The 24011-nt window shown below is 37.9% G+C and overlaps 1 protein-coding gene across 3 annotated transcripts in view; it reads right to left on the minus strand.

Annotated features, from left to right (window-relative positions):
• ITPR2 (inositol 1,4,5-trisphosphate receptor type 2) overlaps positions 1-24011 on the minus strand; it is a 520017-nt gene that overhangs the window by 396071 nt on the left and 99935 nt on the right. For all 3 annotated transcript variants that reach the window (XR_003001564.1, XM_024733221.1, XM_024733219.1), the window contains exons 3-9: positions 22463-22578; positions 21592-21678; positions 19457-19615; positions 13447-13545; positions 13059-13142; positions 12617-12763; positions 8479-8574 (exon numbers count right to left, since the gene is read on the minus strand). Coding sequence is in view for 2 of the 3 variants with exons in the window: in XM_024733221.1 (XP_024588989.1) it covers positions 8479-8574; positions 12617-12763; positions 13059-13142; positions 13447-13545; positions 19457-19615; positions 21592-21678; positions 22463-22578 (788 nt within the window). In the remaining variant the exon portion in view is untranslated. The remainder of the gene's footprint in view (positions 1-8478; positions 8575-12616; positions 12764-13058; positions 13143-13446; positions 13546-19456; positions 19616-21591; positions 21679-22462; positions 22579-24011) is intronic.

Raw genomic sequence — 24011 nt, forward strand, 5'->3', positions numbered from 1 at the left:
GAACCAGATTCCAGACTCTGGTCTGGAAGGAAATGCCATGGGCCTTAGGAAAGGTCGCCTAACCTCCATGGAACTCAGGGCCCTCATCTGTAAAAGAGAAAAGCCTATGACTAAAGCCTAATCATACTAATTACATGTCATTAAATTTTATATATTCATGTCTTTGGCAACAATACTAAAGACGGTGCCGATCAGTTAGATTTCGCCTCAACTTGTGTCTCACAGGCTGCAATGTGGCCTTTTTTATATAAAATTATTATTTCAGGGACTTCCCTTGTGGTCCAGTGGTTAAGAATCCGCCTTCCAATGCCAGGGACGTGGGTTCGATCCCTGGTCGGGGAACTAAGATCCCAAGTGCTGCGGGGCAATAAGCCCGCGGGCCACAACTAGAGAGAAGCCCGGGCACCGCGATGAAAGATCCCGCGTGCCGCAACTAAGACCTGACGCGGCCAAATAGATAAATTTTTTTAAAAAATATTTAAAAATAAATAAGATTATTGCTTCAGTAAATTCATTAAAGTGATAATAATAACAATGAGAAGGAGGAGAAGAACAGGAAGACGAGGAAGGAGAAAGAGGAAGAGGAAGCACCCAAACAAATCTATGGCTACATAAATTCACCAAAATTAACCAAAGGCCAAGTAAATATACACTTTAATATATGTTTCACTTATACTGCTGATTTCCTACTCTAACCATAATAACCACAGTAATTAAGTAATTAGACTAAGGATGAATCCAAAAAATACATTTCTAAAGATGGGGGAAAAAAAGACATAGTGATGTGGAGGTTCCTGAATCTTTTAGGGCTTTAAAGGAAACATTTCCTTATGTTAAAAAATAAGTTATAAATCTGGCATTGGAGAGAGAGAGATCTAATATGCTACTCAATCATTTACTCAATAAATATTAATAGAACATCTATAATGGACAAAGCATGGTGGCATACGGTATTTTAGCAAAGACAAAGAGAATATGGTCCCTGACCACAAGACCTTACAATCTAAGAGGGAAGAGAAGACATAAATACAGTTAGTGGTAATACAAAATAGAATGTGACAAGAGATATAAGACAGGAATGCATAATTTATAAATAATATAGGTCAGAAGAAGGAGGGATCTGTGGTGGGCAAATTTATTGAAGAATTATTCATGGAGAAGGTAGCATATGAGCGAAGGCTTGAAGGATAGGTAGAATTATTCAATATGACTGGGAGAGAAGGAAAGATTATCTATATAAAATTGATTCTCAACAAGGACCTACTAGATAGCACAGGGAACTCTGCTCAATACTCTGTAATAACCTATATGGGAAAACAATCTGATAAAGAATAGGTATATGTATAACTAAATCACTTTGCTGTACACCTGAAACTAACACAACATTGTAAATCAGCTTCACTCCAATATAAAATAAAAGTTAAAAAAGAAAATAAAAACTAAAATGCAAAAAAAAAAAAAAGAAGAAGAAGGAAGAGGGGGTAAAGAGAACAGGCAGTGCAGGCGGAGCCAATGCCAAATAGGTGAGAAAATGAGCCTTGATGAGAGAAGACCCATAAATGTCATTTACGGAATACTTTTTATATGCTTTTAAAGTTCATTCATTTCCCCATACAATTACCCTATTAGAAGGGACCCTTAGCCCCATTTTCCAGAGGAGGCATCAAGTGAAGTACCCCATGCAAAGTCACACTGCTGGCGAGTGGCAGGGTTATTCAGAAGCACAGGTCTGAGGGCTCCAAAGCTACATCTTTTAGTTCTGATAGCATATAACTTCCCTCCCACCTCCATAACGAGTACTGGTGTGATCCAAGGTAGGAAGAGGCCGGGCCAACGGGGCTTTTTGCCACAGGCTAAAGTGTTTGCATATTCAGAAAGATTCTGAATATCACTGGGAAAATGTCTGCAGAAATAGTGCATTAAAAATCCTCACTTGGCCATAATTAGTAGGAGACAGAGACAGATGATGAAAGAAGCAAAGTAACCAAGTGTGGGGTTCACGTAAGAGGTGGCAGAGCCCCAACGATATCAATGCTGAAATGGAAAGGAAAAAGCAGATGCGAAAGATTTTGCAGAGACAGAGTCAGGAGAACCTGAATGCATAAACTGAGAGAGAAAAACACGTTTATCGTGACTCCCAAGTTTTTAACCCAGAGCTAAGAAAATTCACTCTCTGTGGGAAAACAGTTCCATCTTAGATATGATATTGAGTTTCAATGGCAGTGGGATACCCGAGATCGAAGTCACGACCCACTGCAGCCACGGGAGTGAGTGACAGAGAAGAGAAAGAGCTAACAGCCACCACTAAGCTCTGAAGGGAGTCCTCATTTAAGAGGCCAAAGAGGACCAGAATGAAGTCAGGTAGAGAGTGTGACTAAGTCAGAATAGAAAAGAGGCAGAGAGAGAGAGAGTGATATCATGAACACCTAGAGAGAGAAAGTCATGGTTGTACCACCTATCAAATTAAAGACAGCTGCAACTGTCCCTCTAACAATAGCAAGAAGCAGACCACAAGTTGTAAGTCCATAATTTTTGTTCATTTTCGTAAAAAAAAAAAAGTTACTTTTTTATAATGAAATGTCTTTTGATCAATTTTTATTATATATATCATTGAAGTTATAAAACCATCACATGTGGGTTTGTAAATAATTATATGTTCCTCTTTTCAATGACCAGGCATTTCAGAGCCAACCTATTATGCTGTTAGGTCTAGAAAAGAAAAGAAGGGAAAAATAACCTTTACTGGATGCTTATATGTGCCAGGCATCATTTCTATTTTGATATATATTTATACATGTGTATAGGGTCTGGTATGTATATTCCTCTATTATATATAAATATTGTACATGTATGTATATATATGTGTGATATATGTGTGTGTGTATAGAGAGAGAGAGAGAGAGAGAAAGAGAGAGTGAGAGAGTCCCTTTTCATATACTATGGCTGGTACATTTGATAGAGAACTAAACATTGGAATATTTAAAACTACAGCCCTAATATGCATAAGATTCTATGCTAATGTACAGGTTCTTGAGTACAAAATTTTTACCTAATTAATTAAAGCCAAAGACTACTGTATAGTTAGGAAATAAGTGTTTACTGCCATCTGGTGGAAGTCCGGACTATCTACAAACAAATAAGCGAGCGGTCTTTAAAAGGGCAATTATAAAATCTTTAACAAAATTATTTTCAACTAGTCCCTCCATCTTGTTTTGGAAAGGATCATCAAAAGTTATTGCTTTAATAATATCCAAAGAAAGAAAATGCAGCAGATCAGAAATTATGATATTCGATTTATCATTCTCTCCATGGCTGTAGAACTATTTACCAAGGCTCCCATATTATCCTATTCAAAATATGATCAATTTACTTTCTGCCCCACAGACATGGTTGTGAACTCTCCTGAACCAATAAGGTGATACAAGAAAAAGATCCATAGCAAAATGGCACAGAGTGTGCTGACATTAAAAACAAAACTGTCCTGTATATTAAAAGCAAAAATACATGACTGTTTACTTTCCCCTCATGCCACCTAATTTTCTTGTATGGCCCACAGAAACTGACACTATAGGAAGACAGCCTAATATACAGTACTGTAATGCATTATCGATGCAGCCACAAATGCCCTGATTACCTAATTCATAATTAAATACTTTGTTCCACATTTTGTCCATGAGTTTCTAGCACTGCACATTACTCAAAAATAAACCTTGAGTTCCCTGAGACAATACTGTTGGAGATATTCAAATTGAATAAGGGTCCATTTCTAAATGTTGGTTCACTTTAGTAACTTAGAGAATAAAATCTAAACAGCGTTATATCACTGTCCTAATTCCTAGATGTTTTCCACAATTCACACACATATACACACACAAAATATGGTGCTATTCTTGAATAGCTTGCAATTTATGTGCTTTGTCTCTATAGTTAGACTACAGAATCTTCATCATACGAATGGTCTAATTTTATTTAGTTAGTTTCCCTTCATTTCTAAACAAACAATAAGCTTATTACATTTTTCTGAATAACTTAGCCACCTAGTAAGTACTGGTTAAATAGAATATCATGTTAAGGAAGTACAAGTAAAAATTTTAGGTGTTTTTTCTCACATATGCTTACACTTAAGGTTGCAGCCCTTTAAACTTACTGTGAGATTTATCATGGTCTTCTATAGATGTTAATAATGTAAACATTACACAAAACCAGTTATCTCAGATGTTTGTGTATGCTGGAAACAATTGCAAAAGAGACGTCCTAGTGATGAGTTAATCTAATTCTCCTCTAGATTGCAAATCCTTAAAGAACAAGGACAAAATGTTAATCATCTTTGTTTTTTCCACAATAACAAAGTAGTGCTTCCACCTAGTAGACTGTCAATAAAAGGTTGTGTAATTTCAGTATAATGGAGATCAGGGTTTCTCAACATCGGCACTATTGGCATTTGGGGCCATATAATTCTTTGTTGTGGGGTGTGTCCTGAACATTACAGGGAGTTTAGCTGCATCCCTAGCCTCTACCCACTAGATGCCTGCAGCCACCTCTCCCCAACAGTGACAATAAAAATGTCTCCAGACGTTGCCAAATATCCCCTGGGGACAAGATCACCCTCAGCTGAGAACCACTGGTACGGATGAAGTAAGTGTAGCATTCAGCCTGGATACTATCATTAATCTTGCTTTTTAACTTCAGACAAAATAAATCACCTCTTTGAGTCTGGGTTTCCTTTTCTGTAAAATGAAATGATTGGATGTGTACCTCATTGTCTCTATGATTCATTCATTAGACTATCCAGTATTTACTGAATGTAAATTAAATATCAGACACTGTTCTAGGCACAAGGTAGCCAGTGGTGAGCCTCTCAACTTTTTTCCCCATTAAGTTATCTGATTGACAAAGAAATGTCAGTTCTGGAAAATAAAAATAATAAAAATAAATTTTAAAATAATAATAATAAACACTACTACATAATTTCTGTCTCCTTCCTCCCAGTGGAAGTGAAGGGACTTAACACTTACTGAGTACCTTTTATGTACAAGGTGCTTAAAATTCACAAGATATTCTTTAATTCCAAAAAATCCCATGTAATATATATTATCACCTTTTTTACACACAAGGGAACTGAAATTCAGAGAGGTTAACTATTTGCTTAAAGGCAGAGAGATTGTGAGTGGTCTACCTGGGACTCTTCTTCCCACTACTCTAGGCCCTCTTTTTTTTTTTTTTTTTTTTTTTTTTTTTTCCTTTTTATTTTTTTTTATTTTATGTACAAGGTGCTTAAAATTCACAAGATATTCTTTAATTCCAAAAAATCCCATGTAATATATATTATCACCTTTTTTACACACAAGGGAACTGAAATTCAGAGAGGTTAACTATTTGCTTAAAGGCAGAGAGATTGTGAGTGGTCTACCTGGGACTCTTCTTCCCACTACTCTAGGCCCTCTTTTTTTTTTTTTTTTTTTTTTTATCTGTATGCCATTTAATGTTTGTTTATCTAGGCCCTCTTTGCCACACTGGCCAATATAAACACCATAAACTCAAAGACAATTCAAGAATTATATCATCCAATTTACCAGGGGTGCCTCAAGCACATTATATTAATATTTTAAATTATAAATCGGTGTGCTGAGAGTGGAAAAGCCACCAACAAATCCTGCCCTGTGATAGGTCCTTCCCTTTAATATAAAAACAACTCATCCACCTTACTTTTTCTAAAACTACTTCATAAAAGCCTGTCTAATTGGACTCTTACTCTCCTTTTATTAATATTTCTTCCCCTTCGCAGTTATTATATGAAAACTCAGTCGGCACTTCTTTCTGCTTCCTGACTTCCTCATCCCTTCCCCCACCCCCTGCATTCCGGTTTCCTTTAAAAATGCTCTCAGTGAAGTCACAGATGACCCCGTTCTTGCCAAATATTGTAAAGACATTTTGTTCCTGACCTTTTAGGTAGCATCCCCCCTCGATGAAACTCTTATCTTCCCTTGCCTGGCATCTGTGACTCAGCCCATTTGATTTTCCAGTTGCTTCTATGACTTCTCAGGCTGCCAGTCTTTCTAACTTTACTTAATTTTAAGAATATTAAGTTTAATTTAAATAACCAGTGTGTGGCTGGTGACTACCACATTGGACAGTGCCACTCTGGAGTGGTCTGCTTTGAACACAAATTATTTAGAACACTGCTCTTTAAGTTACACATAAAATCTATTCTCCTTGGGGCTTCCCTGGTGGCGCAGTGGTTGAGAGTACGCCTGCCGATGCAGGGGACGTGGGTTCGTGCCCCGGTCCGGGAAGATTCCATGTGCCATGGAGCGGCTAGGCCCGTGAGCCATGGCCGCTGGGCCTGCACGTCCAGAGCCCGTGCTCCGCAACGGGAGAGGCCACAACAGTGAGAGGCCCGCGTACCGCAAAAAAAAAAAAAAAAATCCATTCTCCTTGGCTTAATATCCACGGCCAGAAAAAAAACAGCTGCCCTACATTTCTGGCCCCAGCACTCCTTTCCCACCTTCTAGCACCACTTCTAACCTCACACACATCTTATGTGTGATACATGAATTATCCATAGGAAATGTAAGATGCCACATACCTCCTCTTCCTCATTGCCTGAACACGCTTCCCACTCTTCCCCAACTGCCTTACTTGTCCACCAAGCAGCTGCCCTTCCTTGTACCTCCCTGGCCCCCTCTACCAAAGGTGTGTTGCTCTTGAGTGCCTCCCTATCACCAAAAGAATTTTAATCCTAATTTCTATTCTTTTATAGGACATCTAGTAGACTTTTCTAATTCTTATTTTAGACAAGATTCTCTTACCTTACTGCTTAATTTTTCAAAGGGTTACTTTTCCAAAACAGTTACTTCAAAACATTTATGGTGCAAACAGCCCACAAATTGCAAAGCTCTATTTCATTTAGTCAAGCAGACTCATTAAAATTGAGCCAGATATTTATAAAAGTAAGAACAATCTCTACTTACCATATTATAAAATTAATCATGCTGGCATCCCTTCTTGGATGCTTACCATGGTCACACATGATGCCAAGCACTTCACCTCATTTCATTCTCTTAATAGTCTTATTATACAAATATTGCAATTATCCCCATTTTCCAGAGGAGGAAATGGGAGTTTAGAGAGATTAATTTGCCCAAATATGGCTCCAAATGCCTCTCAGATACAAATCCCAAAATTTTCTTCTTCCCATTCTCTAAGCTTAGAGAAGCCTGAACAGCTTCTTCATATTCATTCATTCAAAAATTATTTACCAAATGCTTTCGAAGCACCAGGCACTGTCATAGGTGCTGGAAACACAATGGTGATGTTACAAAAAAAAATAAAATTTACGATAAGTGAGATCGTGGGAAGTACTATAAAGAAAATCATCACAGATTAACATGATGGAGATAGTAATAGGGTTGAGTTCCAGCTTAGACTGGGGTCAGCATGTTTATACAAATTTTTAGTAATACTACAAATTCCAACACCAAATTCTGGTTTAGAATCCCAGAAGAAACTCTAACTTGAAAAACAGAGTTGAGGAGAGTAGAATGAATGGACATTTTCATACATCTGAAAACATATTTTCTATACACTACCATATATAAAATAGATAAACAACAGGATTTACTGTATAGCACAGGGAACTATATTCAATATCTTGTAATAATCTATAATGGAAAAGAATTGAAAAAAGAATATAAGTAGATACATATATATATGTATGTATAACTGAATCATTTTGCTGTACACGTGAAACTAACACAATATTGTAAATCAACTATACTTCAATTACAAAAAAGATCTAAGAAAAACTAAATTTAAAAAAATAAATCAAATATTTTCAAAATTAGTTTTAAACCAGATAACCAAACTTTAATTAAATCATTGCTAAAACATCTGTACTACTGTATCTACCTACCCTTCATTCTGATTGTCAACATGCATTTAGTGGAGAAAGAAAAGACCCTTCTAAGTTTTTACCATTTTTATTGACAGTTTTAGGACAGTGCAGTATCTCAAGGAAAAAACCCTTTCCTCTCCAATGGTTTGAACAATGAAAGCCACCCACCAGTAAAAGAATAGCCACAGAAGATCAACCAGAAACTATCTAGACTACACCACATCGACTATGCACTGATCACGGCTCTAACGCAGACATTCTGAAAGAGTGAAGCTAAACAGCAAATCTCAGGACGCATCCCACACAGATGCAAATCAGATACCCCCTTCCAGATGCCCTTACAGCAAACTAACCACACAGCTCTGTTGTTGTGGCTGCTGCTGTTTTCACTTTCAAGACAAAAATTATTTTAAGGTTTTAACTAATATTTACATTTTGAGGACAACTGACATGCCAATCCAGAACACGACAGGCAATAATGAAATGTGCATAATAACTGTTTCTTCAAATACAACATCTTCTGTATTGCCTGTTCCACTATTTGAGAATCAGAGATTTAACAGCACTATATCCATTAATCTTACCTCTGCAGCTAAATAGTTCCCGGTTGCAAGATGTTTAAACCTGAACAAGCTGTTCCATTGTCCTGCACCTCCACGGCATGGGTCATGATGAACTACCTACAGACAAAAAGAGAAACAAAAATAATGGCTAAAAGACATGCATGTTCCTGGCCAGCAAATGCCAACAGTTTACATGGGGTGCCCGCCTGTTCATACTAAACTTGTCAGATCTAATATACGTTTCAGGAGGACAACGTGGCAGAAAAACAAAATTCCCCATAAATGAGTAATTACACAGTTAACTCACTGGGCTGCATGATTCTCACAGCTGCAAACACAGATGCCTTACTTCAAAAGACATGTTTCCCGGGCCAAAACTGTAAATGCTGTGGGGTTTCCCCACATTTGTGATTCATTCATTCAACAGATTATGAATGAATCTGTTGCCTACCATGTGTCAGGTGCTCTTCTAGGCAGTAGGGACCGCAGTAATGAATAAGACCAGAGCTTTCAATGAATAAGATTTGGCAAGTGCCAGGAGGAACTAAATAGAGCACATGATTGGGTAACCTAGAGTAGGCTACTTTCTATCGATACTGCAATCAGCATGGACACTCTGGTGGATAAGAATGAGACAGTCATGCAGAGAGACTGGAAGAGATCATTCCAGGCAGAGAGAACCATAAACGCCAAGGCCTGGAGGTCTGGATTAACTTACTTCCTGGCCCTTTCCATGTGTTGCCTGTTTACTAACACCATGTCCTTTGATACCTGTCCGAGAAACCTGTCTTGCCCCAGATGCTAAGCCACTAGCCTCACTGAGAATGAAAGTGGGTCTGCAACTGTCACTTACGACAGGTGGCTCGGTGTTGTAGCAAAGCTCAGGTTTTCCAGTCCAAAGACGACTGTTTATGAGTCCCAGCTCCACCAGTTACTACGGTATGATCACAGCAAGTAACATCTTCAAGCCTGCTTCTTCATGTACCAAGTGGGTTTAATTCATAGAATTGTTGTGAAGATTAAACATCGTAACACATATTAGAGTGCTCAGATAAATTCCCACTATTCTCCAACAGATTAATACTCTTTGCCTCCTTCTTCTCGTTCATACTGTTTGCCTCCAACCCCAGCATCAAATTCTGGGTGCTAACGTACAGGACTTTCTAATGCCTTTTGCTAGACTCCGGCTCCTATGTCTTCTGCTACTCCAAAAGCTCAATGAGGTAATGATGAAAATACTTCAAAGTGGGTGAAGTCTTACAAAAATGCTCCCCCTGCAGCCAAACACCTGCCCATCCTTCAAAGCTCAGTTCTCACATCGACCTTCTACCACCAATCCTTTGCTAATCCCACCAGCTACTGTGACCTTGTCAACGTTTGAACTCTTACTCCTTTGCAAGAGGCATAGATATCTTTAAAAATCTGATCATATCTAGTGGTTGTCTCACATACACACATACGCACACACAACTTTTGTATACCACTGCTAGAGGGTAACAAATAACTTGAAGCTCACCATGAATCACAGACTAAGAACTCCTGTCCTATACACTAGCGGGTCTAGCAACAGTAGTGCAGCTCCCTAGGGGATAATTTGCAGATAGGGAAGGGAGGGTGTTTTCATTTATCACAATGATTTTGGAGGGATGCTAGTGGCATGAATGGGCAGTAGCCAAGACATTAAATATCCTGCAATTCACAGGAGAGTTCAGCATAGGCTAGATATTGTGTACGACACTCAGGAGCATCCCTGCCCTTCAAAGTGCTCCCCTGTAGCACAGGGGCGGGAAGCAGAGGAAAGTGAAAGAGAGGATCCTCTTAGGCCTCCAGTAAAGCTGGTGGCAGCTGTCCTGGGCAGGCTCCCACAGGGAGGAGTGGCTTCTGGCACTGCCAGATCTTCAGATAAGACCACATTCCCCACCCCACTTTCTCCCACCCAGTCCTTCCAACAACGTTGAAACCTAATTTCCTGTATTAAATACCTCTCTGCTTGAAACACCTGATGCTCAGGCTTCCTGGCTGAAGCCTGGCTGATGCAGCACACAATACGGAAACGTCCCATAGTATTGCAGAAATAAACCTACCACAAATATAAACTGGTAATGCTTTAACATGAAATCATACTAGAAAGCTTTTACATCGAGTTATAGGAAAAGGCGAATAATTTTAGAGAAATCCACTATGGAGAAGGAAGCTTACATGAATCCAAGACATTGTCTCAAAATTACTGAATAATCTATTCAACTCTCTCCATTCGGACTGCTCAATGGGACGCAGCATTTCCAACCACACATTTTGTTGGAAAGGATTTCAGTGCAGAGGTGCAATTACAGCAAAAGCTATAAAACTAATGGTAAATATATAAGAGGAGAGATTTTAACAGACTTAGAACCAAACATTAAATAGACAGAGACACGTGAAATGCAGGGAACTCACTGTGTAGGGAAGTTGCTATCTGACTTTTTCATCACTGTATTTTGCTAATAAGGTTTTAAAATAATATTTCACATTATTGCTATCCCTATATTTTGAAAATTTTGGAAGCACAGTGATAAGGAAATGTGTATTTTAATTATGTATTTATCTTCTAGTTGTCTGTTATCTTTCTCTTACCCTGATAAGAGAAGTTGTGGGGTAGGCTTCTGGGAAGAATATCATGTAGTTTTGGTGGTGGCTGTTTTCCCCGGACCTTCTCAATTCCCTTCACTTATTGAAGGATATGGTCTCCAAATATACTGAAGGATATGGTCTCTTCTGAATGCTAGAGACTGAAAGTATGCCTCAACATGAGTGGGGTTTCAAGATAAAAGCTATGCTTCTGTGCTATTTCAGCTCTATTCTAAACCATGTCATAACTTAGAGAATTATTTTGACGCTTCATTTATAATTAAGGCTCAGCTCATTTGCATAAACATGATACTTCCTCATTTTCTCTGTTTCAATAGTTTGGAATTTGCCTCATTATCCCTATTTCAATTATAGTGATTTTTTTTTTTTAAATCATGTACAAATAAGTCTATTTTGTTATTACTTCACCTAATACTAGATATTATCCGATGGCACACATTTACCTCTGCTCTTTCATTTTCCTGTATTTGTATAGAATGTCTTCTGATCCTCTTCTTCTACTTCTCTCAAATCCAAATGTATCCATCAAAGATAGATATAAATATTTTGCCTTCTAAAGTAGGTACTTACATATTGTTTTATATAAATTATTTTTCTTTTGTTTCTCCTTTATATTAGAATTTGGGCATTTTATTAACTTTTAATGAGACTATAAAATATATTAAATATGAATTTCATTTTCATACATAAAGGAAGTATAACAAAATATATGCTGTAAAAGAGGTGTGATGGGGCTTCCCTGGTGGCACAGTGGTTGAGAGGCCGCCTGCCGATGCAGGGGACACGGGTTCGTGCCCCGGTCCGGGAACATCCCACATGCCGCGGAGCGGCTGGGCCCGTGAGCCACGGCCGCTGAGCCTGCGCGTCCAGAGCCTGTGCTCCGCAACCGGAGAGGCCGCAACAGTGAGAGGCCCGCGTACCGCAAAAAAAAAAAAAAAATCAAGATGGAACTTATCAGGTTGTTTGTAGTTAACTACGTATCTCTTATCTCTTCCATGGTACAGAAAGGTCCTTTAAAGAAAAATCCATACCTTACATTTTCTTACTCTATCATATTGGCACACTTAAGCAAATACCTCTTAAAGGACGATGAATTCTTAACTATGGGTCTCCTCGCTCCACTAGAAACGGCATCCCCAGAAGACACAGGTTCTTTTCGGTGACTGTGCCCTTCAGATCCTCACATACAGTGAGTCCTCCTCACTCCATTTCAACCCCAGTACCATTCGAGGTACAAGGCCTATAGTCTGACCGGTCTTAACAACACTTCACGATGGAATTTTAAAAAGCTAAATCATATATATGCCCTTATTAAATGACAGAGAGAGAGAGATGCCCCTGAGAAGATAGATAAAGGAAGTATAGCAACATTTCAAACCGGTCACAGCAGTAAAGAGGTACAAGTGGCTTCACCAAAATTACTGTTTTATGGGTCTATCACAAATGATGCTTATAACAATAAACCAGCCAGCCTAGTGACCTTGTCTTATTGATATAAGTATTTATTAAAAGCCAGAAAATATTTACATACCTCAATTTCCCAGAGTGCTTTCGAACTGGTAGCAGAAGTGGCTGATTGACGCAAAGTTGTACGAAGGAAAATGTGCTGTTTTTTCTCATATTCATCACAAGTCAGAAACTTCTCTTGTTCCGCATGAAACAATCGAACAACATCACCCTAGAAAAACAGATCGAGAAAACTATATTTCCAACAAAAGTTTGAACAAATAGACATAAGAAGTGGGTGTCTCTCTATAGTTCTGATACTCTGGGACTTCTGCTAACACTTGGCTTTTAATGAGTATGCATAAATATACGTTTCCAAACACAGGAGGGAAAACTCAATGTGAGTTTTAAGGTTTATAGTCACATTCTAAACTTCAAACCTCAGTGAATACACAGGTTTTGCATCTAGAAGCTCAGTAAGACTACCTTCAATTCTTCCAGTAAATGTCTAGGTAGCACATACTTACCCCTTTTAGTACATCCTCTCGATAGGAACTATATTTCATGAATAGAGTGATTTTCCAGCTAGTGTTGCAATTAACAGCATTCACCTATTAATGAAGAAACATTAAGTTATAAGACTGCAGGTTCAATTTTATACCAGAAATTAATACTTCAACTGGTAATTGAAGTACTTCTAGTTGAAGTATTCCTTCAACTAGAAGGAGCAGAAAGAACAACTTGGGTATGTATGTCAAAAAATATCTTCAAAGGACCATCTGAAATCTATATGTACCTCAGGAATAGTAACTAGCATAACTGGGCTTATGCTTATGAAAACAATGAAACTAAGGGACTTTTTTTCCCCTCTCATGAGAAAATCAACAAATTCATTTCCTTTCCTCCTGAACTTACCTCTTTACACCCTGGATTATCGAGAAGCTCTATGTTGCTGGCATGTAGCGGCTGCCCTGCATTCACAGGCATCAAAACAACTTTATCTCCAACAACAATCTGGGAATCAGAAATAAGTTGCAATTGAGACAGTGCATGGGTCTGTGGTGCTATACCTGAAGCTAAAAATAACTGCACAGAAGTCCTCGTCATTGACCTAACATTTGACCCATTTATCCTTCATATAAATTTTAATTCTTTTTCTCTTCGAGGTAAAATATCTTCTGATAAATGATTATATAATCACGTCCCACAGTGCCTATCAGTCTGGATTCATAAAGCTGGTGTAGATAGTTTTTTTTTTTTTTTGGCCACATCACAGAGCATGCAGGATCTTAGTTCCCCAACCAGGGATCGAACCCACAACCCTTGCAGTGGAAGCGTGGAGTCTTAACCACTGGACTGCCAGGGAAGTCCCTAGATCCTTTTCTTATTGGTCTCCTATTTCAGTTAGAGCTTTCTTAATGTCAATAAATAGGTCAGCATCCCTCCACACCAGGTCTGATGCCACGTATACAGGAGATACAAAGAGTGAATGCACCCACCACAAATAAACCAATCTGCCTAAATATTAGAATCACTTTAAGTGCACGTAGGAAATCTTATACATTTGTATTATCTCCAGAATTAAAAACAAATCTATTATATTTGATCTTCCCTATAGTCTCAGAAGTTTATTAAACAGTCTAATGTCATCTGGATTCAGAGAATGCAGAATCCAGTATGACCTTGTAGGAATACATTTACAGTTTGGGCCTTGGGCAAATGGTTCACTTTTGTCTTAAACATCCAACACTAATATTGCTCCTTAAACCTGGTGCTCATTTTTTTATCTCACTTTTTTTATTGGAGTACAGGTGCTTTACAATGTTGTGTTAGTTACTGCCGTATAATGAAGTGCATCAGCTATATGTATACATATATCCCCTCCTTCTTGGACCTCCCTCCCTCCACCCCCCATCTCACCCATCTAGGTCATCACAGAGCACCGAGCTGAGCTCCCTGTGCTATATAGCAGGTTCCCACTAGCTATCTATTTTACACATGGTAGTGTGTTTATGTCAAACCTAATCTCACAATTCACCCCACCCTCCCCTTCCCCCCACTGTGTGTACATGTCCATTCTTTACATCTGCATCTTTATTCCTGCCCTGCAAATAGGTTCGTGCTCATTTTTAGATAAAAATTAAAATCAGTTACGGGAAAAGTGCTCTAAAGAAGTAAGTCTAAGTTGATTTTTTATTTATGCTATCATTAACAATGTCTGCTTAATCTTCAAGTATTTTTATTCATATCTCAAGTCGTGGGGAAATGAAGTTGTGCTTTCTTAATGATAATAACGAACAGTTATTTTATAGTTATTCAAGTTACTTTTGTTGTTAGGTTCTGCTAGAAGACTTATTACTGTAGTTACCTACACTCTCCTTCAGAGGATTGCTTACTACCATCTCAGAAATGAAAACCAACACCTTCCCTCTGCATATTTCATATCAACTGAATATTAGAATAGATTAGTAGACAACTGAAAAACAAATTAGGACTCAGACAGTAAAAACAGACAGGACTTCTTCTCCCTGGATCTGAACCTAGACCAAGATTTTAAGGAACACAATTTCACACTTTTAATATAAATTAACCTTTAATAAATTATACACAGGAGTCTACATTCACCTATAGTACTGTTGGCACAAACTATATCTGAAGATTCAAATGTGACAGAGAAGCTTCAAGCTCATTAATGGAGCAACAGAAGGTTATCCTTTAGTTTGCAGGAATAGCTTCTGTTATTTACAGGACTGGTCTCTATTCACCATCCTGCCTTTCAAGTCCATAATCAGGCAGATGCTGTGACTCAAAATATCCATCACAGAAACTCTTTATATGTCCAGATAAGGAAAAATCATAAAGGAACTGTGTTGAGTGAGAGGATGAGGGGGCAGAACTGGCCTATATTTGTATAAAAAAGGGAAAGAGAGTAGGAGTGTACGCATAAGAAATTCTCCCAGTGGTTAACTGTAAAAGAGAGAACTGGGAATTGAGGACATGAAAAAAAAGATAAGAGAGAGACTTTTCCCGATATACCTTTATATTGTTTTCTATCTTTGAACCATGAATTGTTGCCTGTTTTAAACAATTAAATTATAAACAAAAAATAAAAGTCAACATGACATAGACATATTTTCAACATCCCCTCGAAAAATAAAAACGTGTCATTGCACATGACACCAAGGCAGCCCCAAGTCTCAGAATCACGTAGAAGCCTGAGTAGTCTTCCGTACCATAAACACTGGGACTTCATACCACATTCTGCCAGGGCTATATCTGGTCTTCCAATTTCTTAAAGAACAATTCGATTTGGTTCACTGTCATCCTTATCTGTACCATACAAATATTAGCCAGTAAGTTGCTAAATATAATGACATAGTTCAGCTATTTCTTTCCAATTAAAAGAATACTTTTGATTGCACCTATATTCACTGCTCTAAGTCTTACTGTTTATTAGAGCTGTCTGTATGCTTTGGGCCAATCCCAAAGTTAGTTTTACCTCAAAACACCACCTGTAAAGTCTTATATAATTTTAAGAGACTAGCCATATAGCCAAAATGTCACCAACTCCAAGGATTCATAAGAATGGTATTCATAAGGAGAATCTAGCATTAATTCACTAATTTCCAGGTCCTAGGTCTTGTTCTTGACAATAGTTACTTTGACTACCCACGCTGAATAAAACTTACAAATGAAATGGACAAGATGCTAATCATAAGATATAAAAAGAACAGTAAGAAGTGCCAGGAATAACACAAAAGTGTGTAATAAATAGTCTCTATTTTCAGGGAATTCACATCTACTTAGATAACTTGGTAAATATGGAACTTGGTAATATTTTCAGACGAGTACAGGCATGGAGCCTGATCCACTGATAGGGTCAGATGCCTTCTGAGAAGTCACATATTTAAAGCAGAACTTGAATTTTCTGCCATATCACATTCACCCTAGTGCACAAACATTTAAAAAAACTGCAATTCCAAAAGCACGTCTGTTGATTCTATGTTAACAGCCATGTAAGATTCACGTTGGGATTTTACCGAAAATGAAGAGCAGTGTAATGCCACTGGCAGCTACCCTTCTTTTGAAGTGGCACCTGATGTGGTGAAAAGAACATTGCCATAGAAATCAAAACACCAGGGATCGAGTCCACCTTCACCAGAATTCCAAGGGGTCTAGTTTTGCAAAACAGCAAAATCTACTTGCTATTTAAGGAGACTCTTTCCCTAAGGGTTGGTTTTTTTTCTTGATTGAAAGAATATCTGGCCTTTTCTCCCCTTTAAAATCTACCGCCAATGTAAAGAACTAAGGCCTTCTTAGATCAAAGTTTTAAATGAAAAATTAACTACTCAATCATGGGAAGATAAATGAAAATGAAATATTTATGAACTCTGCTCAAGGCTGTCCCCAGTGACTTTCTAACTGAGCAACAGCACGTGAGGACTTCTAGACAGCTGAGGGATCCATGAATCTATGTTCTCCCAAAACTATCCACCCCAAAATTCTATAAGATAAATGGCAAAGGTGTCCTTAAACGGTAGAAACAACTGATTTTTGAGGATACGAGCATTTTTCTCCCCACACTATCATCAGCCTCATTTTTACATTTCATTTTGGTCACTGAACATCTTGTGGATACTTATAATCTAAATCGCAACTTAACTAGTTGCTAAATAGTAAAACAGAAATTTTAAAGTCCTTTAAACCTTGCAATTTACTCCTCTAAGTTCAATATGTTTTTAAAGAAAATCAACAGTAATTAAACCACCTGTTATGAAATAACAGTGTTTCCAATGGCCTTCAATAAAATACAGTAGGCTTGTATTTTAGAAAAATGCTACCTATTCCTGGCAAAGAAAATGACCATTACGATACAATTATTTACATGGCAAATATAGGGCTGTGGATATGCTTTCACAGCAACCTTAATCACACATAAAAGCTACACAGTGGCGAGCAAAAACAGTGAGCTATTTCAGCAAAAAGCAGTGTGTAAGGTTGCTTTAGCCATGCTTTATAGAGCACACCTATATAAGGAGAATCTCTACATTGCACTTAACAATTACATTGTCCATTTTAACCAAGATGGAATGTTTGGGTGGTAGGTTGTTCCCCACCCCACAACCCAATACAACTAATTATTTGAAATAGTTCATTACATTCAACTCTCTTTGAGCCTGTAAAGGCATTTGGGAGCAGGGAAAGGAACAGATAGAACGAAAAACTAGACAGAATGAATTAATAAAATCCACAGCCAGGCTCAGGCCCCAATTTATCCAATCATTTCATCACATTCCTTTAGAGCTTGAGTTCAGGTTTTATCTGTTTTGATGTTTTGTTTTGAAATTCACTGACCACCTGCCAACAGGGACCGTACTCAGTGGGAGTGAGGCGGGGTGGGGGGGCAGCGCTGGAGAAGGGAACGAGCATTACAAAACAGGGCATCCAAACACACAGGTTGTTCATAAACTGCATAACCAGTCCCTGAATAATTGAGAGTTGATTGTAATTAACTACCTACTGAAATTACAATATATGTCATGCTCACAGCATACATCACTTGATGCCAAAAGAAAAAAAAAAAAAAGAGAACTTATTTTTAAGAAATCCAACACAAGATTTAAAGTGCATTACATTTCTACATGCCATGCTTCTCCCAAATCTTACCTAAGGAGGATATCATCAGATAACTTATTAACCAAATTAAACCATGAAGCTTGCATCCTGTGGAATCGAATTTGGACTTCAAAATTCACTGGAAAAAATAGATTCACTACAACAGAAGACATTTCTAAGACAAGAAACAGCCAATACATTTTAATGATTTTTTTGGGGGGGGGGGTACGCGGGCCTCTCACTGTCGTGGGCTCTCCCGTTGCGGAGCACAGGCCCCAGACGCGCAGGCTCAGCGGCCATGGCTCATGGGCCCAGCCGCTCCGCGGCATGCGGGATCCTCCCGGACCGGGGCATGAACCCATGTCCCCTGCATCGGCAGGCGGACTCTCAACCACTGCGCCACCACGGAAGCCCCAATGCATTTTAAAATGTCATCACAGTATTGATTGAGAGAACTGTCAGAATAATTACACTTTTATGTTGCTTTGAATTTTTATGTTAATTTTTTTAATCTCAACTATTTTTCTTGATCACCTGACCCAATATCTGTAAAGTCGTCTATTTATGAAAGTTATTCCGTATTGGGGGTCAACCAGAATTTATTAAGCATCTTCCATGTGCCAGGGACTGTCACCTGCTACTTCATTTATTACACACAAAAGTATCTAACTATTGACCCTGTTGAATCATTGCACATAATTTTATTTTCTCTGCTCTATAAAGTAGCAGGAAAATATTTTAGCAACTACTAGAACTCACATGCTACAACACGCTCGCATTCCACAACGTATTTAAGTATTGTCGTCAATGAGCTACTGCCAATCTATAGCTCCTCATTCATTACACATCTATTAAGATGTACAGACTGCAAACAACTGGCTACAGAGGCAGTAAATGACATATTGTCATGATTTGCTGTGTCGCTCTATAAATTCAAAGGAATAGACTCCATCTTCTGCAACACAGCTCTTTTTCCTTACAGCCATGCTCCCTCCTGAATAGGCCGAGAAGCAAACTCTGCCTCTCTCCCTTAAAAGTCTCAGCCAATATTAACGTTCTTAAATTCTTTCACACAAATTCTGGCTGGAAGATGTTTTTAAATTAATCTGATCTTTGTCTTTTTATGATTCCTGAGCACAATTTGTACTATAAAAAAATGCTTTCAACCTATTAAAGAAATTAACATAAAAATAATACGTTGAAGATTGAAAACTGTATCTGTTTTCTTTGCACTTTCTGGATTCTCCACTACTAAGAACTACTGTCTTTAAGAATGTGCTGCTTTTCTCTTAATCTTATAGTTACATACATTGTCACCCTCGCTTCTCAGCTTCCAGAAGGGATGAATATAAAACCAAGACCCTTCATTTCCTGCAGCATCCAAGGACACGCGCATGGCATTCTTCTCCAGTAAAGCGGGTAATCTCTTGTTGACAGTCAGATACTTGTTGCTTTTTATATGCAGTAGCTGTAGAAGAAAGATATGGATTACCGCCTTTATTCTTTGATCTCCTCTGCTAATTGCATATATGTGTTTATACTTATATCATGTGCCCACATAACACAGCTCGGGATAGAGTTTAAACAAAGTTCTTTCCAGACTCCACAGTCACCATCTTTCCAAGCCGACTTTCTTTGGGTTCCTCCTCACCTCCATCCCCAATTCTGTTTCATAATGAAGTGAGCACATAAGGAAAACAAACCAGGGGACACTTCTGAAAGAGTTTCATCTACTGATAAATAATAGGATAAACCCAAGCTTTCCAAAGGAGACCAGGGGGTCCCCCCAAACTACATTCCTTCTCAATCCCTGCCTGGCCACAAAAACAGAACATATTAAAGAATAACCGAGGACCTGTAATAATGCACCAACCCACTTAGTATTATTAACCACCCCTGCCTGCAGACAGCCCTCACCCCCTGGGGGCGGAGACAGCCTGCCCATTCTAAATAAACTCTGCCACTTCCATAAGAGGACACAATCCCACCCCTTCTCAGATGAGGGCAGAAGCACCACTGTTCGGGTTACTGGATTCCATGGGCAAAACCTTTCCAAGACATTACTGAGTAGGAAAACTAAAACAAATAACCTTCCTATTATTACAATCACTTCAAAAAAGAATGGTGGTTTTAATATCCACAATATAAGAAGGAAGTTATCTCAGAAACCAGTGAAAACCCTCATGGGCCAACCCCACTCCTTTTGGAATCCACCGTGTTAGAAAACGTGGCTCAGCCCCTAACTCACCACGCAAACATTCGCGAGTCAGGTTCTTGACAAGAAACATGAGCTCTGCTCGCTGGCACTTAGTATGAATCAAAACTTGGTTAAGAGAAACTCTAGTTATGGAGTACTGCCCAAGGGACATGCAGCCACAGGTATCACACAATCTATCATTAGATTAACTCATACGTCCAGGGAGCCGCAGACCCAGGGCTCTCCTCTTGTACCATCAGAGAACCGCTTTGCCAGTCCTGTGCTCTGACACTTTGCCATTGGCCGATAACAAAACATCAGGGGATGTTATTTTTTGAAACAGCTCTATGAAACACCTCATTGTAGTATTTACAGTAAGGAAGTTGTTAAGGCCATTGTTTACTATATTAAACAGTGTCCTCTTTATGAGAGCTCATTGGAGAAACAGTTCGCTGGTCTTCTTCCGGGGAATGTTTGTGCTTCCAAACTTCTGACTTAGCTCTCTGTACGGACCTTCTATGTGAATGCTGTAATATTTCACACTGCCCTTATAGCTACTCAAGCAACAAAAAGGCTTCGAGCCAAAGTTTATCAGCCTTTACAGCATGGATTTTATAAACATGCCTTACCCTTGACTTCATTTTATTCATGCAATCGTTATTTTCCCTTTGATCCAGTTGCCTTATTTATTTCTATTAATATTTTATCTTATATGGAATGTATTTTTGAAAATGCCTTACATTCTTTTTGGAACAAGGTGGGGCATTCACAACTACCCAAGTAAAAAGCTAAAAGATCTAAGTGAAGCACAAGGAAGAAATGCTGCTGAGATAAATCAGTGCGTATACTAACTGAAATGGAAGAGCTAATAACTCAAGGACAGTTCTCATCTAAAAGTACAATTTGAAAACTTTCCTCCCTACAAAATGAAAACATAAAGCTTCATTTGTTACAGGTTAGTCCCATTAATTCTAAAGGACTCTTGTTACAGGCTTTCCCCATTTTCTTCCTTTTGATTTAACAACTTGTGCATACATCTGGATAAGGTCACTTCTTTATGTGTATGCACCAGATTTATTCATACAGAATCGTGTGCTGAATATCAACAGAAAATATCACACTGTATAATTCCCACCAAATAACAAGCCACTGTATCCCCCAATTTTAAGGCAGGTTGGCATTCCTACCAAATGCAAATTAACCATAAAATATTCACCCCTTTTAAGCAAAAGTAAATAGACACTTACTTGTATAACATTACTATATTTCACAATTTCTCCCAACAGCTTCTTATTCTCTGATTCATTTTGTTTTTGTTCCAGTTCTGCAGCATGCTATAAATTGATTATCAAATATTTAGTGTGGAAGCATAGAAAACAGAGCACAATAATTGACAAAGAAATAAGGTTTAATTTAGGAACAAAGAATACAACCAAGACTAAAATAGGCGGGTTGCTTTACTCTTGGTGCTTCGGGAGAAGAGGGGCAATCATTAAATACATGATGAAAATGTGCGATAAAAATCTCTCAGCTTAATGCTGAAATGTAGCCCAAAATATATTGAGATGCTTTTATGTTGGGAATTTCAGAAAAATACTAGGCACTTTGGTCTTATAAAATTATTTTCAGAAGGAATATTGCTAGAGAAACCAAACATAGTAGGTAAATTTCAAAAGCCTCAAAATTCAGTTTCAATTCGAAAGTAACAGGAATTTTAATGACACAAAATAAGTTCTATTAAATTTACACAGAGCCCAGATCAGAAACAACAGACTTTCAATGTTTTTCCAACAGTCTTTCAAAAGAATTAGGTACTATGTCAAGTAAAATATAACTGGATTTGGTATTCCTGCAGAGATTCTGGACTGGTTTTCAGTGTGATGTGAATATCTGAATTAGTGTGGCACACCTGAATAAACAGCAGAAATGCACTACCGACACTCCAGGAAATCAGTAGCCACACCCTGTAACTTAAAAGTCCTTTCCACCTTTAATGTGCTGCCACAACTATTCTGAATCTCAGTGTATCGAGTGAAATCATTAAGCTACAGCATAGATCTTTTGTTATTGCTGTACTTGTTCTAGCCTAAACCAGACAGATGGAAGGCTGGCCCTTACCTGTAATTTCTTCAGCAAGGCTGCCTCTGTGTGGTTCCCTTGTTTAACTTGCTTGGCTTTCCAATATTGTTTCTGAGCAGAATATCGGTTCATAGGGCACACCTTAAAGAGGCAGTCTATGACAAACCAACAAACAAAAACACTGTAATTAAGGAGACCAGCATTTCTTAGATTTCCCTTATAGCCTAGCATTGGAATCTCGGAATCCCTGAGTATAAATAACATTTAAACATCATCTAGCCCATACTCCAGTCAACTGTTAAATTATCCCTATAACATCCTTTTTAAATAATCATTTAGCCTGTTAGAATACCACCTTTTTCATTAATTTATAGGAAATCATAGCTAGCGTGATCTATAAAGAAATCAAACCAATGTAATCATTATAAAGCACTTCTTAATTATAATAAAGTGCCTGGACTTAGAAAGTCAATAGAATGAGATTAGTGCCTTTCACTGCCTTATCTGACCTTGCACAATTAATTACTTATTCATGGTATGTATCTTTGACAGCCAAAGTGATGGAAGAAGTAGAAACAATCACAGTAATCAAGCAGTCGCGTTTCAGTCATCTATTCCCCAAGCTTCCACATACCTGGGGTGAACATGTTGTAGACATCTGAGACGCAGTATGTTATAAGGGAAAAACAAAGCAAAACAAACAAACAAAAAAAACTAAATCAAGATTATAGTCGATTATAAATGTCGAGTTAGGAAATCATAGTGGAATAATATAGTTAGTGATATCTCTAAGTCAAAAAACAAATTTTTTTTCTGTTAATGAGGAAAATGCAAGTTTGACTAAACAAAGGCCTTCATATGCTAATGATTCTGTACATTTGTGGAATGGATAACACACAATCTAGAATAAAGGTCAATTCCGAATATTCTATAATAAAGGAGTATTGACATAGAAGATCTAAACATTATTTTCATTTTTCTCACAAAAAATTGTAAGAATTCTATGTAACAAATTTACCTTGTTTTGATCGATGTGTTAATATTTACAATCATTCCCATTTTTCAAGCATGTTTCACAAAAATAAAATTCAGTCGGCTCAAACATACATTTTAGCCACATTCTTGACTATATTATATGTGCACTCATTCTTTTATTCTCTTTAAAATTAATTATAAAATTAAATGAGACGACCTCTTTTCATATCTCACTTTTTTATGGTTCTAATGGCACACATGACCAAGAAATATGACCATAAATTTTTTAAGGAATTTTTCAAAGTCAGAAGAAATAATGACTTTTTTCCTATAGCTTGTAATTATAAACACAAGTTCTATTGATTACCTCCCACCTACACATACAAAGCTATAGAAAACATTATTAACTTCTGGTCTAAAAGTTACTTATGTGGATGAGTAAAGATTTTATAACCAACAGAAAACAGACACCTTCTAACTGCTGAAAGTTGGTTGAGAGACTGTTAGAATTACAGTAGGTTACAGGAATCATCACTTAGAACAACGGTGTGAAAACCAAATAACTGGACCTGAAAACTGTTTTTCTTGACAACATATTTAATTAGCCCTAGAA

The sequence above is a fragment of the Neophocaena asiaeorientalis genome, unplaced genomic scaffold, assembly GCF_003031525.2.
Source record: "Neophocaena asiaeorientalis asiaeorientalis breed wild unplaced genomic scaffold, Neophocaena_asiaeorientalis_V1.1 scaffold150, whole genome shotgun sequence".
NCBI classification, from domain to species: Eukaryota; Metazoa; Chordata; class Mammalia; order Artiodactyla; family Phocoenidae; genus Neophocaena; species Neophocaena asiaeorientalis.